General features: G+C 54.8%; 2 protein-coding genes and 1 long non-coding RNA gene across 3 annotated transcripts in view; 1 reads left to right on the plus strand and 2 right to left on the minus strand.

Annotated features, from left to right (window-relative positions):
- Positions 1 to 3,893, minus strand: part of ARL15 (ADP ribosylation factor like GTPase 15) — a 374,080-nt gene extending 370,187 nt beyond the window's left edge. Inside the window, exon 1 of the mRNA XM_065598950.1 lies at positions 3,711 to 3,893. The gene's annotated coding sequence lies outside the window, so the exon portion shown is untranslated. The remainder of the gene's footprint in view (positions 1 to 3,710) is intronic.
- On the plus strand, positions 598 to 1,817 carry HSPB3 (heat shock protein family B (small) member 3). The gene has a single exon (XM_005282165.4). It carries the CDS (start codon positions 715 to 717, stop codon positions 1,159 to 1,161), a length of 447 nt encoding a protein of 148 aa, XP_005282222.1. The 5' UTR covers positions 598 to 714; the 3' UTR covers positions 1,162 to 1,817.
- Positions 3,894 to 7,656: 3,763 nt separating the features above from the next.
- LOC135984237 (uncharacterized) lies at positions 7,657 to 14,133 on the minus strand. The gene is made up of 5 exons (XR_010602162.1): positions 10,289 to 14,133; positions 9,650 to 9,801; positions 9,056 to 9,496; positions 8,508 to 8,651; positions 7,657 to 7,959 (listed from the first exon to the last, which is right to left on the minus strand). It is a non-coding gene; the product is annotated as an uncharacterized LOC135984237 (long non-coding RNA).
- Positions 14,134 to 19,245: the final 5,112 nt, after the last annotated feature.

Raw genomic sequence — 19,245 nt, forward strand, 5'->3', positions numbered from 1 at the left:
CTGAAATCACAGGCCACTCCCACTATACCACCAAGATCTCTAACTGCTGAGTCAGCATCACAGTTGCCTTTCAGTTGGGGAAGGGACAGCTAACAGCCCACAAGTAGCTTTCTCAGGAGCACTCAGAGTTTGGCCCCTGCAAAACCTTTGCCACAGCTTTAGAGGCACCTGATAACTTTCTAATGAAACCATCCCCAAATTTGCTTCTCTCACATCCTCAAACAGCTTGATTCCTCCTGCCCCAAATAATTTCTATATCTCAGTGAGAAGAAATATAGCTTTTGGAGCTACTGTAGTAGTTTCCTTTAAGAAACAGAAAGAACATCACACTCCTTTCTAGACAAATAAAAGAACCTTTAAAAATCCCTTGTTTCCTCATAACAACAAACAGGTTAATGTGCGAAGAACAAAAAGTGCAATAAAATTTCATTTTTACTATTTAGTGTATGCCTAAAAACTGCCAAAGCAACTGAAGACACATGCCCTATAAATAGTGCTCTATTGTCAATGTATAAAAAGATGAGGCATGTCTCATGGACATGAATCCTGTCCAATTAAGTGTTAAGCTCTGCCAGTGCTAAAAATGAAAGGCTACATCAACTGATAAACTAGACCGGGAGTAGGAATGCAACTGGAAAGAGCTCACTACGCCAGTCTGACTCTACTGCTTTCACTGGCTATCAGAAAGCAGTAACTCATATTTCTGTCTCAGCAATGGAAGGAGTAGTTACAAGACACTGGGTGGAAACTCCTGTACGTTATCAGGAGCAGTTTGCTGTCCAAGATCTGGAAGCGTGCAAGTTGGATCACTCTTTATATGCTTTGCCAGGCCCATCCAAGGCTGAGGTGAGAAGCCGACATGCAACAAAAAGTACAGCTACAGCACAGGAGGACAGCACCGAAGAAGGCAAACCCAGCTTTCAGGTCTTACTGGATGTTGTGCAGTTCCGTCCTGAAGATATCATCATTCAGACTTTCGAAGGCTGGCTCCTGATCAAAGCTCAGCATGGACCTAGGATGGACGAACATGGTTTCATATCCAGAAGCTTTGTTAGACAATACAAATTACCTAATGGAGTCAAGAAAAAAGATTTGTCTGCTCTCTTCTGCCATGATGGCATTTTGGTTGTTGAAATGAAGAGCTCAGAGGGAATGGACTAAAGTCTTTTTAATTGTTATTGGTGAGATGATATTATTCCTAATGTAACTCAAACAATGCTTTGCAACATAGCCATGCATGTGAAGTTGTTGGTTTGTATTTACAATGGAGATAAGAACAAAACTTTGCATATATTTTCTGCGTGTTGAGTTTTATTGTTTGATGTGAAATGTAAGACTACTTTCCTTCAGCTGCATATGTGCTGGAGGCCCATGCTTTTTAGATAAAAGGAAGTTTATGGCAGTCATAACAAATGAAAAATATTTCATATAATGCTCTCTGATGAGGTACCAAGTGTAAAGCATGTATAAAAATGCCAATAAACAGGGGTTACCTTTGTAATATGTATTCATGAGATAAATAATGAAAGGAGCAGCAGACATTAGTCTATGAGTTTTATGGAATTTTAATTTACATAACAGAAAAATGCAATGTTTTTAAAAGTTATATCACTATATAATGTTAACTTCAACATTTCTTAGGAGATGTCAAAGCACGCACGAGCAGCATGCATTTGGTCTGCAAAATAATTTTTGGGAAAAACTTTTTTAATTCAAATTTATTTCTAAAAATTGCTTGCGAGTCTGCCCTTTAAAAATATATTGTACTTAAGGGAATATTGAACAGCAGAATAAACATTAAATGCAATGTTTCAAAATGTGCCATCTTTCTACTAATACTGAGTCAACTTATTTTGATGGAAATTTTTCAAATGCTTTGTTTTTAATCACTGTTCATTTTGTTTAAATATCCTGGCTTTCTGCCAACAATAGAAACAAAATATTGCTCACTTATAAAAGCTCAAAAGTCCCAAAGTCATTCTTGTGTAGCTGCCCCTGACTTAAAGGCATTAATATGCTAGGGATGAATTTAGTCCAACAAGTTTACACAATCAATGTGATAACAATCATGTAAACGTTTTCTTCTGTGACTTTCTTTAGAACTTAAGGTCCTGATCCTGCAATTGGATCTCTGGCAGCAGATGCTTGTGCCCACAGAGCCTAACTGGCTCTGCACCAGCATAGGGGTTCAAATGCCTGATTGCAAGATGGGGCCAACTAAGAACACAGGGCTGCTTTCTTCTCTCAATTATACTAGAGCAATCCCACTCATTTCAATGGAGTTGTGCAACTAAGGTTAGACATAGCAGGCAGAGTCCTGGCTAACAATTGGTCTTCAACATTACAAAAATATTTGTTACAAATGGTTCTGTAAATACACAAAAATTCTAGGGGAACTGCAGCTGCAAGTGAAACTGCCTCCTTTTATGTGTACTTAAGATAAGTATGACTGCTGTGCTATGAATAGTAAAGGAATGCAGAGTGGAAAGTGCCAAGCTAAATACAGACTCTTGCTGATAGCCATCTGCTGTTCAGACAAATTAAAAACATTTTTGAACTAAATCAAATACAAATAAAATTCTGAGTATATTAAATCACAAGGGAAAAATCAGATTAACAAAAATGTTTCTACCCCAGGCTCAAAAAGAGAGCTCTCGAGTTTATAGTGAAAGCACTAGACTTGTGTGTTTGTGCTCACATGCTGTAGAAATGTTTATATTAGTGATCAATTAAATTTGATGAAATTTGAAAGCCATTGGTTTGGAATAGGCCAAATACTAAATTTTTAATTTTTAAAAAATGTTTGCACTCCAAACACACACCAATTTCAAAGCAAGTTTGCTCTGCATAAGGAATGATGGATTAAGTTCAGAGCCTGCAATTCACTGCATATGGTCACCCCGCTGCACTCAATCACAGTGGATTGCAGGTTGGGGGCCTACATTTATTTTATTGACTGATGTACACATGGGTCTCTTTTTGTGTGGCACCATAGCCAGCAAACTAATGTTTTCTAGCAAACTGGTTTAAACGTAAAATAAAAGTCCCTCAACCCTCTCCTTTGCCCCCAAGTGTGCCTTTCTATATCCATAGGTTTGAGGAAATTAGAATGAGGTTCCAGTCACAAAATTCAGGCCTAGATTCAGATTCCAAACTGATCAAACTCCAGGAGCTTTCAGCAGAGCCGGCTTTAGGAAGTGCGGGGCCCGATTCGAACAGTTTTGACGGGGCCCCGGCAAGGATGACTGAAAAAAGAAAAAACACGTAAAAAAAACATCTGGGGCTTGTACTCACCGGGCGGTACTCCTAGTCTTTGGCGGTTTGTCCTTCACTCGCTCCGGGTCTTTGGTGGCACTGAAGGACCTGCTGCCGAAGTGCTGCCAAAGACCCAGAGCGAGTGAAGGACCTGCTGCTGAAGTGTCGCTGAAGACCTGGAGCAGACCAGGACCCCAGCAGTGACCCCCCCCATGTCCCTCTCCCCTCCCACACAGATGATGTGACCCAGCAAGTGCCCCTGTGCAGTGGGCAGTAGAGTCAATTCTAAGTCAAGGGGGGTGAGCTGGGCACTGGGATTTTGGGGTGGGGGAAGTGCAAGAAGGGAAGAAAGGGGCAGCAGAGGAGAGAGGGTGGGGATGGGGGCAGTGCAGGAGGGGGTGGGGACTGGGGGAGCAGAGCAGGGAGTGAGAGGGGAGAAGATGAGGGTCTCTTACCATCTGGCGTCCCTGCCCTGCTCCTGGTGAACTGAGTGCCAGGGTGGGGCAATAGGTAGCACCGGGTGCCGCTCGCCCTCAGGGCTTCCAACACCAGGGGCTGCTCAGCAGAGACCTCCAGGTCCTGCGGGAGTCAAAGCAACATTTGTGGCCGTCAGCAGGGAATCAGACCCGCTGTGGAAACGTTCAGCTCCGCCCCAAAGTTTGCTGTTTCCATGAACACACATGTCTTATCCTTCCAGCAGCCCAGCTGGCGGGGGTTTGAAGGTGGGTGGGGCGGCCCTGCTCTCACATTGTAGTGCGAGGGGGTGGGAGGCAGAGTGCGTGTGAGAGGGGAGCACGGAGAGGCCCGGAGAGATGGGGCCAGGCTGGAAAAGCAAGTGACAGAGACTGGAGGGTGCAGAGAATCTTCATTCCCCAGATCCCCCCACGGGCTCTTTGGAGCAGCAGGGTCTGGAAGTGCATGTGCTTTAAAAGGCACTGAAAGTGACAGGAACTGTGATCAACTTGGGGGGCCGGACAGCTTGGCCAGAGATACACCCCCTAGTGAATTTCTGGACGTGACCACTGCCTCTCCATCCAGAAATGACATCCCAACTGCCTCTTCTCAGAAATGAGGAATTTCTTAGAACTGAAAACAAAAACCCTTAGCAAATATTGAACTCTTTCCACTGCTGGGTAATGGTCACCTGGGGCTGAGATGCAGTCACCTCTGGGGTGGAACAGCTGAGGAACAGCAGCACAGCAACACTACATGGGGATGGCTCGCCCAGCGCTGAGGTGCAGCTGTCTCTGGGGTGGCTTCTTCAGATAACATGATCTTATGAATGGGTCCTTTTGTCTTTGGAACTCACTGTCACATGAGCCCTGCAATGTATCCTGGAGCTCTTTGCTGAGGCTTTTTATTGCTTTTTACTCCTGTTTGATGGTCTCCTGTCTGGTATTTCCCAGGTTTTGGTTCTTTAGATTAAGGGTGAACCACTCAATAAGACTCATAGACGTTAAGGTCAGAAGGTCATCTAGTCTGACCTCCTGTACATTGAAGGCCACAGAACCTCACCACCCACTGCTGTAATAGACCCCTAACCCCTGGCTGAGTTACTGAAGTCCTCCAGTCGTGGTTTAAGGACTTCAAGTTACAGAGAATCCACCATTGACACTAGTTTAAACCTGCAAGTGATCTGTGCTGCGTGCTGCAGAGGAAGGCGACCCCTCCCCTCAGGTCTCTGCCAATCTGACCTGGGGGAAATTCCTTCCTAGTCCCAAATATGGTGATCAGTTAGACCCTGAGCTTGCGGGGGAGACCCAGCAGCCAGACACTTGAGAAAGAATTCTCTGTAGTAACTCAGAGCCCTCCCCATCTAGTGTCCCATCACCGCCTGTTGGAGATTTTTGCTGCTAGCAGTTACAGATCAGCTACATGCCATGGTAGGCAGTCTCGTCATCCCATCCCCTCCATAAACTTATCAAGCTCAGTCTTGAAGCCAGTTAGGTTTTTTGCCCTCACTGCTCCTCTTAGAAGGCTGTTCCGGAACAAACTAACTTCTGCCCCAGTCTGTAGTGGGCCTCACACAACAGCTATCAGAGTGGGGGGCGAGCTGGCCTCAGTCCATCTCAATGTGGTGCTAACTCTGAACCCTACTAATGGCAAGCCACTTCTCAACACCCCACATCTTCACTTTGGATCTCAGGCTGGGAGGCAGGAAGGCAGCGATCAGATAATGAAAAGTTACACAGCCAGCTGTGAATGCTGTTGGGTTTTCTCAGAGTGCATCACGGCCGTGACACCCTCCACTCTGCATTGGGTTTGGCTCCTGTCTGACGCGGGTGGAAATCGAAAGAAACATGGGAATGGCTCTTTCTGGGAAAGAAAAGATTTAGCAGATTTTATCTGCTGTCTAGGCATGCAGCCAGCATGAAGCCACTCAAAAAGCACTGAGTTGCAGCTGATGCTGGGGGGGGGGGGGGGACACGACATGTGGGTAACAGCTGCAGAGTCGCACTGAAGTTCTCAGTGGGGACCTTGCTGTCACCGAAGGCTGTTCCAGGAGAGCATTTCCTTTGGGCTTTTACTGCCATTGGCCATGATACACTGACACTCTGGAACCCTGTATCCCTCAGTAGCACACAGTATTCACCACTGTGATATGATTAGGAGATGTTTTGTATTATGCATGCCTTGTGAGGTGGTATGTAAAATGTCTGGATCTGTTGAACATTAATAACCTGTTGGATTGGATGTGCTGTCATTGTATGGGAAGTTATGCTCTCTGTGCGTTTCTGAAATATGTTGTGAGGTTGGGAGACGCCCACAGCCAGCTTTACAGTAGAAACAAAGGAGGGCCAGAAAGGTGTTGATGGCCCATCAGGAAAAATCCACTCTCTGAGAGACTCCTTGGAGAGGGCACTTAGTCAGTGGGGTACTGCTTGACCAATGGGCTTGCCTGACCCCCATGACACAGCAACGATCTTGCAACTGAAAGAGTATAAAAGAGGGACAGAGACATCATAGAATGTCAGGGTTGGAAGAGACCTCAGGAGGTCATTTAGTCCAACCCCCTGCTCAAAGCAGGACCAATCCCCAACTAAATCATCCCAGCCAGGGCTTTGTCAGGCCTGACCTTAAAAACCTCTAAGGATGGAGATTCCACCACCTCCCTAGGTAACCCATTCCAGTGCTTCACCACCCTCCTAGTGAAATAGTGTTTCCTAATATCTGAGCCTGGACTCTATGACTGCATTAGTCACCAACAGGGGAGTGTGGCAGGAGAGGACACAGAACATGTCTACAAATAACTTTTTCTGGACTGCTGAGGTGGGGGGAGAGGCCAGATTCCATCTGGCGCTGTAGGACTCTGAGGACGCTCTGGGATCGGGAGCGAAGTCTCTGGAGCCTCGGGAGGTACAGGTTTGGAGACATGTGGCTCCTACCTAGTCCAAAGTAACCTACCGTGCTCCCCCACAAGAGCCATGTTAACAGGCAACACTGCCTCTGTTTCCTTGGCCACATGTATTGTGTCCTTTATCTGGTGGCTAGTCCAGAAAAGGAGGACAAGCGCTCACTACTGCTACCACCTGAGGGAGTTGCTGGGTTGAGATCAGCTGGTAGAAGGAGGCAATAGCCCCAGAATCTGGGACTTCAAGCCCCTAGAGTGACCTCTTACCTTTATAGACCCCCCCCCCCATACACAGCTATTTTAAAGTTTAGCCTGATAGTAAAGAGACCCCTTTTCAACCCTTCACCACACAAGAGAAAGCCTGCAGCATTTGTCATTAACTATTTATTTCTCCTCTCCTGGCTCCCAAACTGCTTCTCCTCCCTACTGCCGCCAGCCACCTTAGAGTTCTCCCTCTTCTCTCCCCGGCTCTGCTCACTTGAGTGCAGCAGCTCAGCGGACGGTCCAGCTTTACTCTTTCACTTCCATTCTTCTTCACTTCTTGGGTGGCTGCATTTGCCATTGAGCAGGCTGATGGAAATACCTGAGTGCTCTGTCTAGGCCAGGGGTCTCCAACACGCGGCCTGGGGGGCTATTTCTCTAGGTAAGCAGCTCCAGGCCACAGGCCAATGCCATCCTGCACCCCAACCCCCTGCCGTGAGCCCCCTACTGCACCCCAACCCCCTACCTCACCCCTCCAACTCCCTGCCCTGAGCCCCCTGCCTGCACCTCAACCCCCTGCTGCACCCCAACTCCCTGCCCTCAACCTCCTGCCACATCCTACATCCTTCCTGCACCCCAACTTCCTATCCTGAGCCCCCTTCTGCATCCCCCACCCCCTGCCCTGAGCCCCCTGTCTGAACCCCAACCCTCTGCCACACACCACTCCCTCCTGCACCCTGTACCCCAACCCCCTGCCCAGAGCCCCCTACTGCACCCCAACCCCCTACCTCACCTCCCCCTCTCCCTGCCCTGAGCCCCCTGCACCTCAACTCCTGCCCTGAGCCCCTGCCACACTCCTGGGGGCAGCGAGGGGGTGGTGTCAGTGATGCGGCCCTCGGGCCAATGAACTAGTCCTCAGCCGGCCCTCGTGGTCATTTGAGTTTGAGACCCCTGGTCTAGGCTCACAGGCCCAGCAGCTAAAGCCAAGCGCTGCTGAAAGCAGGGGGAGATTAGCCTGGATTAGCAGGAGTTGAGGCTTGGCCCATAGGGACCCCAGGCACTGCCGCTGCTGCCACCTTCATGGTGAATCCTCCAACGCCTCGCCAAAGGGCTCTTCCACATTCTGCAAACTGGCCTCACTGGCTGACTGTCTAGGAGAACAGAAACCCTTTGTTAGAGCCGGAGAGTCTCTTGCCACGGCTCCCTGAGGGTCACAGTCAAACACCTGCGAGTCTCTAGGAGGCTCTCAAGCAGTTCCCTGCTCAGGCACTTGGCACTCACTAGCAATGGTCTCTGACAGCGGCATTGCCAAGGGGAGCTCAGCAGATGGTCCCTTCTATGGCTTCCTGAGTGGGAGGGAGGTTGGTCTTGTCATTTAAGGCCTAGTGTCAGAGTCAGGGCTCTTGGGTTCTCGGACTTCGGAAGTGGGTGGAGTCTAGCGGTTGGAGCTGGACTGGTATCAGTCCCACGCTTCCTTCCTGCCTCTGTCAGGGACGTCGTGTGTGACCTTGCAGCCAGTTGCTTTCTATCCCTATGCCCCAGAGAACAAGGATAATACTGACCCACCTCAGAGGGGCTGGCAGGGGTCACCAGCGTCATGACTCAAGTTGGAACCAGTTGTGCTCTTGGTAGTGAAGGGCCCAGATTCAGTCCCCATGGATGCCCAGGGTGTCTGTATTGTGGCCCTGGTTTGACTCACCTAGCATTACAGGCTGTTTAGCCCGGTCCTGGCCAGGCGTGGTGCATCTGCTCCTGGCCCTCTCATCACACACAAGAACATGGCCCACCAAGGACAATCCATCAGCTCCCATCTGGTGTTCAGCTCCAGGATGGATGGGGAGCCCTAGCCGGACCATAGAAAGACAGGGGGGTGTTCTTTGGTGGAAACTGCTGGAGCTTCAGCCTCTGCTCCCACCTCCACCCCCACGCTAAGGGCTTCAAAAGTGGTGCCTGACCCCAGGTAAACAAAGTAGCCGAGCTGAGGCCAGGGTGGGACTGATCCTAAGAAAAGAGCAGATTTCTCCTCTGCTCTAGGGAGATTCCCCTAGGAAAAGCAGCTGGGGTGGGGCGATACAAGCACTACCCCTCAGCCCTTGAATAGTGGGCAACTGGGACTTTGGGAGCCAAGGGACTGGTGTATCTTGCTGGAGATCAGAAAGGGGCAATGGAGAAATTGTACCAAAGTCAATGTCACGGCTGGGTCAAGGGCAGCCAGACCTACTGGTCAGAGCCAGAGTCCACACTCACATGACAGGAGTGGAGAGTCAGCCAGGTCAGGATACTGGAAGATCAGCAGCAAAAGACAAACTTGCTATCACCACCACAACTCAGATGCCAGGAAATCAAGCCAGGGGAGCGGCAGCAGAACCAGGCAGCGCATGGTCCAGAACCAGGAGCAGGCCTGTTCAGTCAGCTTCGTGTTCCTGCTGCTGTCTTACGCAGGGCCAGTGAGCTTTCCTGGGACTCCTCCAATAGGACCTCATGAGTGGAGCCTCAAACTGGGGCTGAACTTCATGGGTCCGAGGTAATCAATTTTCAGCAGGCTTAGAGGTGGAGGGTTGGAGTGTGGCTGCTCCCATGAACCCTGCAGACCCGGGTGGGAGACCCCTGGGTCGTGACAGTGAGTGATCTCTCCCCGCTCAAACCTCCTGCAGCAGGAAACAGTCTCCAGGATCCTGGACACCGCCTCTGAGAATAAAATGAGGATATCATGATGAGAAATAGGGTTCTGTACCAGGGCTGGGATCTAGGGACAGGGAAAGCTCCCAGCCAGGCTATGCATCGGGGATGCCATTTCTCCCCCAAGAGACCCACATGCCCCAAGAAGTAAATGGCTCTTACCTCAATGAGGGACTGGGGTCTTCCATCTAAGCCTCTTTGAGAGCCGGCATTGCTGGGACGAGGTGACCTGTCCCCACTGCTCCCTGACGTGGCTCAGCTACAGGAAGCGCCCGTCTGGGAGGCTGTGCCAGATCCCAGGGCCTGAAAGACAGCTGGGAAGGAGGCTCCTATTCCTGTCACACCCAGAGACCCCATAGAAGGGCCAAGGGGAGAATAAAGGGCAGAAGATGAAGCTAGCCCTGAGCCTCTGTCCCACCCCCTCAAAAGTGGAGCTTTCTGAGCTCCAGTGGGGCTGTGGCCCTGACACAAAGGCTTTTCTGCACCATATGGGGCAGGGAGAGCTCTGCCTGGGTGCAGCGGGAATGAGGGGGGGTAGACCAAGGAAAGGGGGGAGGGGAGTGGGTGCAAGGGAAAGAGGTCCTGCCCCATATGAAGGAATTTGGGGGGCAGAGGGAAGAACCCTGCTCCACAGAGAGGGGAGAGAGTTTCTGTGAGTGCCAGGGGGCTCCATTTCCCCTTCTCGCTCTCCCAATCAGAGGGAGGCCACTCCAGCTGGCCCAGTCTGGTCCTGACCAGAGTCTGCAGGGTAGCAGTGGGCCCACAATAGGGCTGGGCGGTTTTGACAGGGTTGGGACTCACCAGCATGGCGCCTCCCGCTGGTCGCTCTGGGAATTAGCTCAGTCCATGGGGAACACCCTCTGCTGGCAGCATCCCATCCTTCTCTTGTCCTCCGTTGGCATCTGGAGCCGCATTGCTCACCGCTTGACACTGCCCTGCAGGCCACTGCCCCTCCAGCAGTGCCCACTAGTCCATCCTCACCCCATTCCAGGGGCAGGGGTTAGCAACAGTCCTTGCACCTGCCTCGGTGGCCAACTGCAACCCCCAAAGTCTAGCCCCTTGTCTCAAGGGACGGTTACAATTTGTCTCGGCCATTGGATGGCCAGATGCAGTACTGCCCAGCCCGAGATGCTGGTCTCCTGCTCTGGAGACAGACCTTCACCCATGAAATTCTGGGACAGACTACCTGCTGCTCTCCTGGGCAGCCATTATATAGGGCCTAGCCTAGCCCTGATTGGCTGGCTCTAATCTCGGCCCTGATTGGCTGACGGCTTGCAAAGCCATTCTAGCCTACTCTAGTTCCCTCTCACATGGGGGTGGGGCAGCTGTCCCACCACAAACCCTCCCCCTTAAAAAATGCTCACGGGGGAGGGGAGGAAAGGGGTCCCTATCACCCCAGCTTCCTTCGTAGTGGGGCCTGCAGGGCATCCCTTTCCTCTCGCAGGCCCTCCAAAGTCTGGAGCCAGCTGCAGGGTCTAGGTTCCCACTGTTGAACACCCTGGTCCTACGTGGGTTCCTACTTCTGTTTGGGTTCCCCCATGGGCCCTCCTGGCTCCTATGTGGGTTCCCTCATTTCAGTGGGGCCTCTCTGCCCCAGCCCCTTTCTCTCTAGGGGCCTCCGTCTTCACCACCTCTTCTCTGTGGCTAGTCTCTGACCGAGCCCTTGTCTCAGACATTCCCCCTTTCTGCCTCAGGGGGCAGTGCCTCTTTAGATGTCCCCCTTGGTGGCAGTGGAAGCACTTTCTGGGTCTTCCCCCTGCCACATCCCTACTCCTGCTTGTTTGGGCCCTAGCCCTTCCTTCTGGGCTGGCCCAGGCCTTGGGAGTCCTGTAGGGGCACTCTCTCTTCAGGTGCCCTGGCTCCCCACAGACCCAACAAGCTGGGGGCCCCCCTGTTACTCTCACAGGGGGTGCCTTTTCTGGGTGGGGCCTCTCTGCCCCCTCCCAGGAGGGACACTCCCTCCTTTAGTGTCCCTGTCACCTACAGGCGAAGCAGTTCAGCGTTCCTGGCCTCTCGTCCTTGGTGCCGGATCTCTTGTTTGGTCTGGGTGTCGACCTCCACAGCAGCCAGAACAACTCCCTCTGCTGTTCGGCAAGCCGAGCCACCCGGGCCCTTAAATAGAAGTCTCTTTTCTCCACCATTTTGGTCTCTCCATGTGGCACAATCTGCCTAGTCCACTTGACGGTGTCCTTCTTCAGGCCACTTCCCTCCAGCAGTGCCCCCTAATCCATCCTCATCTCCTTCCGGCGGGGAGGGGGGAAGCAGGTTAGCAACAGTCCTTGCACATGCCTCAGTGGCCAACCAAAACCCCCAAAGTCTAGCCCCTTGTCTCAAGGGCCGGTTGCAGTTTGACTCAGTCACCACATGGCCTGGTGCAGTACAAGAGGGAACGGGGGGACCCAGGCCCACCAACTATCCTGGGTCCAAACCCAGGGATCCTCTAGTGGCAGTCTCCCTGCTCTTCCCTTGTACAACTGTCCCTGGGCCACTTCTCCTCTAGGCCCTTTCTATCAGGGCCCGCAGTCTGGCAGGTCTTGGGCCGGAGCTGTAGTATGTTCCCTTGAGCCTGCCCAGCACTGCTCTTTCAGAGATGCTGGTCTCCTGCTCTGAAGACAGACCTTCTCCCATCAAGGTCTGGGGGATACTGCCTGCTGCTTGCCTGGGCAGCCTTTATATAGGGCCTAGCTTAGTCCTGATTGGCTGGCTCTAATCTCGGCCCTGATTGGCTCTCAGTTGGCCCTTCTCTGATTGGCTACCAGCCTCTGCAGCCGCTCTGGCCTACTCTAGTGCCCTCTTGCATGGGGGTTGAGCAGCCGCCCCACCTCAGCGATCAGCTGTCGCAACCAGGCTGTGGCCTGGGCTGCGGGGCTGGCTCCAGGCACCAGCGGAGGAAGCACATGCCTGGGGCGGCATTCCGTCCATTCTTGGGGCAGCACAGGCCGGGCGACTTTTTTGGTTTTTGCACTTCAGCAGTTTGGGCGGCGGCAGTCTGAGCGTTGTTGTTGGTTTTTTTTCTGCTTTGGCACATCGGGTGGCAGCAGTCCAAGTGGTTGGGGGTTTTTTGGTTTTCTTTTTGCTCACTTTGGCAGTCCGAGCACTGTTGTATTTTTTTTTTTTTTTGCTTGGGGCAGCAAAAATGGTAGAGCCGGCGCTGCTGGGCTGAGGTCGCTCAAGTGGTCAGCTCCTCAACACACTGTATCGGGGGTGGCTTAGGCCTGGGCGGGGCCCAAGCACCCCACAAACAACCAGACTTCAAGGGCGGGCCTTGGCCTGGGTGGAACCCTGGCAGCCAGCAAACAGACAGACTTGACAGGGCTGGCTCTAGCCTGGGCGGGGCCCCGGTGGCCAGCCAACAAACAGTTCCTGTCCTGGGCTAGAGCCCCCTTGCACCATGTAGGGGGTCAGCCACCCGGGGTGGGGTGGCAGGGGGACGCGGTCCCACCCTCCTCCCCCGCGTCCCAGTCCAAGGCGCTGGCAGGGGCAGGATTGGTTGCCCCTGCGTCGGCGGGGATCCAGCCGCAACACGCCGACTGAGCCGCGCCGGGCTCTGCAGCCAGCAGCTCCCGGGCTGCCCCTGGGCTACTTCCTGCCTCCCCGGGGTTTGGTACCTGCAGCCTCCAGGCCTCTTCTGCTCCTTGGGGTAAACCGCAGCGGGTACTCCGGGCCAGTCCTCGTCCATGTCTGGGGTTAGGGTTAGGGGACTCTGGAGAACAGGCCAAGTGTCCTCCTCTGTTGCAGGCTGTCCCCAAACTGTGGTGAAGGGCCGGCCTTTTATATTTCCGACCCCACACCCCGGTACTTATGGCGAGGGGGGCGGGGCGATATAGACTCCGCCCTCCAAGGGGCGTGTAGGGGGTCCCTCGCTCTCCTGCTCGGAGGGAGGCCGCTCAGTTGCAACAGAGTCTACCAGAGGCCCCGGTGGCCAGCCAACAGGCAATGGGGGTGGGGTGATATAGGCTCTGCCCTCCAAGGGGCGTGTAGAGGGGCCCTCGCTCTCCTGCTCGGAGGGAGGCCACTCAGTCTCACTACACTCCCCGTTTAGAGGGAGCAGGAGTTGCTGGTGGCCTTGGAGGCAGAATTCCTGCAGCGCCTCCGGCACTTGGCACAAGTGCCGGATGATGTGAAGTTGGTTCATTATGTTGGCCTTGACGACCTCCTGCTGCAAGGGAACGAGGACCTGTCAGAGACTCAGATGCCCCCGTGGAATCAGGGGGAATTAAGGGCACCTGGGACCAGCAGCAATTCCACCCAGCACCCACGCACCTCTGAGGGATGAAGTCCCCCTCCTGACCCCCAGAATGGAGTCTTGTTTTCCTTTCAAGGGACCTCCAGTGCCAACAACCTCCTTGTAGGGGGAGCTCCTGCCACCTCCCACCCAGTGCCCCTGACAGCTGTTCCACCTCCAATCCACAGCTCAAGTTCTCTGACCCCTCTCCTCCACCCCCACCCTGGTTGGGCAGGGAGGGGGCTCTAGCGGGGCGGGGGGCGGAGGGATTCTGGCAGCAGTGAAGTGGGATGTGGGCAGCTTGAGACCTTTCCCCAAGTCATCCCAGCCACTGAGGCTGAAGCCGCAGGATGGCAGCCCTGGTGAATGGGGCAGATCAGCAGCCCCTGCTGACTGAATCCTCCCGTTCTCTCTAGAGCGAGTCCAGCCCTGCCGCCAGCAGGACGAGCTTCCCCCGCCCATGTGCCTCAGAACTGCCCGGTCAGTCGCCATCATCCCTCAGTCCTTGGCCTCCCAGGCTGCCAGTGACGGGAACAACTCTGGGTGGTGGCATGGGTGACAGGAGAGGCTCGCAGAGGGCACGTAGAGGACTCTGCTGCCCTTCCCAAGAACAGAAGTCCGTGCTGAGGCAATGCTTGTCATTCATTAGCCTTGCTAATGAGCTGGGCTGGAGCTGCTCCGGGAACAAGCTGGCTCCCTCCTGCTCATGGAGGTGAATTCATCTCCCTTCCCAGGAGCACCTGCTCTCACTCTCATTCCCCACCAGTCGCCTTGCTGCCAGGCCGGCGAATGGCCAGAGGATGGGAATGAGGCCTGGGCCCCGCCCCAATCTCCTGAGTCTAATGCAGCTGCTCACCTTGCTCCCCATCAGCTGCTCGGCTTGCCCCAGGAGGGAGTAAGTGAGAAGCAGCCCAGCCTGGCTGACACGCAGCAGGGGGTCGTGCATGGCCAGTACTGCTGTCTGCAGGAAGAATCTTCTCTGCCCCTCCGAGAAAAATTTGGCAAAAACCTGAAACCAACCAGATGTGAGGCTTCAGCAGATTGCCCCGAACCAGGCTCCAAATCCTGGCCTAGAACGGCAACTCCGTCGCATGGCTCCAGGAGGCAGCCACCTGCCCTTCAGAGCTGTGCCATGCCCTGGCAGAGTGTCCTTACCTCCCCCACCCAGGCTGTGTTCTTATAGCCGAGGAGCCTGCTGTCCTGGTGCCAGTCCCAGCACCAAAGGTCTTCGACCTCATGAATGTTCAGGTCTGGGAAAGAGAGAGACACATACACATTGGTCATTCTGGTTGCAGGGCTTGTGTCCTTCCAATCCCATACGTGGCTGCACAGTGGGCAGAGCACAACAGAACTGCGGGGGTGGTGGAGAACACAGAAAGAGATAGAGAGAGACTGATCCGCCAGCCGGGGTCACTGGGAGAGAAATTGGCTGAGGTCCCAGTCAGTCGTCTAGCCGGGTTCCTTACCCCTCTGGCGCAGCAGGAGCTGGTAGAGCCAGTAAACCCCCTCCCTGGCCTGCCGGCTGATGTCCTCGTCTGGGTCACGGACGAACAGAGCCAGCTGTGCCACGTGGTGGCCCATCCTGGGGAATTCGGCTGAGTTCTAATGGAAGGGAGAGGGAGAGGGGACTCCATCAGCATTTTCCTGTCAGCTCCCAGTGCCCGCCTGGGCCAGGACTCTCCTTCCCCTCAGCCCCTCTGCAGGAGATGCTAGAGGATAGGAGCTAGAGCTGAATCCTTAGTTATCTCTGCCCGCAAGGGAGCCCAGAGAACAGAGATGTGGGTAGGGCCCTCCAGGAGGATTTGCTTCCCCAGCTGCTCCAGGATGACAAGAAGGCAAGAACCTGGAGCATGGTCTCCTTACAAGTGAGAGTCGCCACTTAACCAGGACAAGAAGAACTTGACTCAAGCCAGGCTAATTCTCTGCTCTGACTCTGCCTCCCCAAGAGGAACACTCCTAGCCCACAGCCCCTGCAGCAGCAGATCCTCCAGCCCGTTGGAGCCAGCCAGCCTACGCCTGGAGTCAGGAAGCTGGGCTCAGAGGCCACTTACGTCAAGGTCAGGGAGGGAGATGACGGACGTGAGCAGGGCCGCGCTGCTCCTGATGGCCCTGGCTCTCTCTCGTGGCACCCTGGACACGGTCCAGTAGTTAATGTGCTGTGGGGAAAGGAGGCAGCTCAGGATTGATGAGGGGGTGCATGTGTAGTGCTAATGCCCCCCCCCCATCCCAAGGGGGCTGAGACATTGCATGCGGTGAGGGTGGAATATCAGATTCACTGACTGCAGAGCTTTAGAAGGGGACTCTTGCCCCCAGGACGATGCTTGTATCCTGCAGGTCACAACTTGTCATTGTCTCTCTAGATTGCGACAATGCTCAGTGTCGGGGCTGGTCCCATCCTCCCTGAACTCCTGATTCCTGAACAGCTCCCCAGGAAGGAGACAGACCCCTCCCCACTCCCTGGCTCTCAAGTCCTTGGCTGGGTGAAGGGATTGAGTGGGAGCACAATCCCCCCAGGAATCTCGGGGCCCGTCAGAGACAAGGGCTGATTCTCTGGGGCCCTCCTGTTTCTCTAGGAATGAGGCTGTGGCTCTTCTCTGAGGACCATCTTCTGGATCTCCCAGGAGGGGTTCAGACTCTCACTCGCCAAGCCAGCCGGGGGCCCTGTGGTTAGTGCTCAACACAAGCAGGCAGAGCTCTGGCTTGAAGTCCCAGCTCCTTCCTCTGTCCTTCAAGGAGGAAAGGCCTGACCCTACATTGCACTGACTGCTCTGACCAAGGATGGCCACTGGGGGCCCAGCTAGGAGGACAGACTGGAAAATGGATCTAAGAGTTAAGGTAAAATTGCCCCCATCCCCTCATCGGGCTCACCTCCAAGATGTAGTGGAGCTTGTCCGTGTCTGGGGTCTTTGCCAGCAGGTTCCCCAGCATGGCGTCCAGGAGGTCTGGTATGACCCTATGCAGATCCTGCAAAGCAAGGGAGAGCCATGGGTCAGAGTTAGGGAAACTGGGGCTACACCTGCCACAGGATGGGAAGAGGGGTCTCTGGGAAGCACTGGTGAGACCCCCAAACACATATCCTGGCCTCTCTCATTCACATCCCACTGCAGGCAATTAGCAAGGATTCGGGCAGAATAACAACTGGCTGATGTACCTGGACTTGGTTGGTGTCCGTCTGCGTGCCCAGGGTGAAGACTGCGTGCAGGGTGGCTCGGAGGAGGTGGGTCTCCAGCTCCGGCTCCAGGGCAGGTGTCATGGTGCTGGCAAGAGAGAGGAGCCGGTATTAGACTGTGCAGTGCGGGGGTGGGACTGGCACCAACACGGACGTGAAACTGCAGGGAAATAGGCAGAGGCTGGCGAGAATGGAAACTGAGGCACTGAGCCAGGGAATGATAAGGCCAAGGTTTCCCAGACCGACAGTGGCAGGGCAGGAATGGCGCCTGTTCCCTGGACCCTGCTGCCCCTCCTGTATCTGATCCTGGGAGTCAGCCTCTCCCCAAAGCCATTGCAATGTGACTGGAGTGAAAAGAACAGAGCAGCCAGGAGAGGGAGTGACCCTTCCTGCCACCTCTGCCACAGGAGCCACCCTTGGGAGGTGAACTGGGAGTGGGAGGGGAAGTGACTCCCAGCCATGGGCCTGAGCAGCACCGGGGTTAGGGGAACCGGGCGGGAGGGTCTCGGTACCTGAGGTTGGCCACAGCAATGAGGGAATTGGCCAGGACGGCGCCGGGTGGAGAGTTAGGAGGAAGCTCCTCAATGAGCTCCTGTGAGACGCAAAGGAGACAAAGGAGCGTGTGAGATTCGGGCCTCACTGACACTCCCCAAGGAGGAGATTACACAGCCAGCAGGATCCCCCCAGCTGCCTCCCGCTCCTCCAATTCCTGCCCACTAATTCTCCCGTCTCTTCTCCCCAATCTTCAGCCCCAGCAATCCCTGCCCTCAGCTGCCCTCCAGCACCAGCCATCCCCCAACCCTCGGCCCAGGGAGACCCCTGCCCCTCCCATATCTCTGTCCACCCTCCAGCTCCCGGGCGCCGTGTCTCACTCACCACAATCCTCTCCGCCACAGCCGCCTTCGAGCAGTGTGGCTCCAATGTGTAGTCCCCTCTCTGCTGGGCAGCGAGGCACGCGGGGTAGATGGCGTGCAGGAACACGAGCTGCTGCGCCTCGTCCTGCGCCCACCAGGAGTGGGGTTAGGGGAGAGAGAGCCAGTTAGCCAGGGACCTCCCTGCCCCAGCCACACCAGCTGCAGGACTTAGGCCTGAATGGGAGATAGTGGGGACCTGCCTATTGTTCAAATCACCCACAACTCCTCCACAATCAGGGTCAGGAACTGGGACAGTGCCTGTGGGGGGAGGAGACCCTGGCTGGTGTGTGACAAACACCCCCATCTTGGGGGTCCCAGATCATGAAGGAGAAAGGTCCCCATTAGGGCCAAGACGTTCTGCAGGGGGTCAGGATGCTGGGAAGGAGCAGGACAATCTCAGTTCCAGCACAGCTGGGGAACGTTTGTACCTTTTCTCGAGCATGGAGCTGCTCTCAGATGTTCATGAGAGCAGCCTCCTCTGTTACCAAGTCTACCCGTTCTTCTTTCTCCTCGTCGTCCTCGGAGTCCCTGGCGGACGCTGCACCAGGGAGAGAAGGGGACAAGGTGACTCCTGCTGCCACTCGAGGGAAGGACAGGGGCATGGTGGGACAATGTGTCCCCTTCCCAACTCCGGGACATAGGGCAGATTGGGCCCCACACTCCCCCGTCTCAGTGATGGCATCAGCCCCCAACTCCTTCAGGAGCCCATAGCAAAGAGAGGCCTCCCCACTGTCCTGGACTCCCTTGAAGGTTCCTTCCCCCACTCCTGCCCAATGGAGCACCAAGGACCAAAGTGGCAGTATCTAGTGTCCGTGGGGTTCACATGGCTCAGGCCAGACACCTGGGCTGGAGACCCGCCCCCATAGCATTGCTCGAGGGGCCCTGGCTGTTCACAGCCCCCTCCTCACTCCTCCCCGAGCCCAGCCTGGCTCCTCACCTAGAACAAAGCAGAAGCGTCCGTCGGCCAGGCTGCTGTCCGAGTCGCAGGCGTTGCTGCTGTCAGATGGGGAGCGGCCCGAGCTGCTGGGGCTGGCAGAGGGATCCTCCACCTCCTGCCCTGGGGAGGCTGGAAGATCCTCACTGACCGAGCAGGGCGATGCCCCCTGTTGGAAGTTGGGGCTGGGCTCCTGGGGCCGCTGCTGCCCACACAACAACCAGCCCCAGAGCCACCCTGCCCGGTTCCGCCCCTGGGCTGGGTCCTGCCTGCCCAGCCGCAGCCTGGCCCAGCTCCATTTTGGCCTGGGAGGTGATGCTCCCACCTCGGCGCCTGTGCCGGGAGTGGGTTTCCTCCGCCAGAAGGCTGGGCACTTCCACCTCCTGGCGCGGCCGGGAGCTTCTTCCCCTCCAGCGGGGACGGAGGGGCCGCTTCGCTCCTGGGGAAGATGGTGGCTGCTTCCCTCAGGCTCTGGGGCCACCTGCAGAGCCTTCTTCCTGAACATCCTCAGGAGCC

This window comes from Chrysemys picta, chromosome 6, assembly GCF_011386835.1.
Source record: "Chrysemys picta bellii isolate R12L10 chromosome 6, ASM1138683v2, whole genome shotgun sequence".
Classification (NCBI taxonomy): domain Eukaryota; kingdom Metazoa; phylum Chordata; order Testudines; family Emydidae; genus Chrysemys; species Chrysemys picta.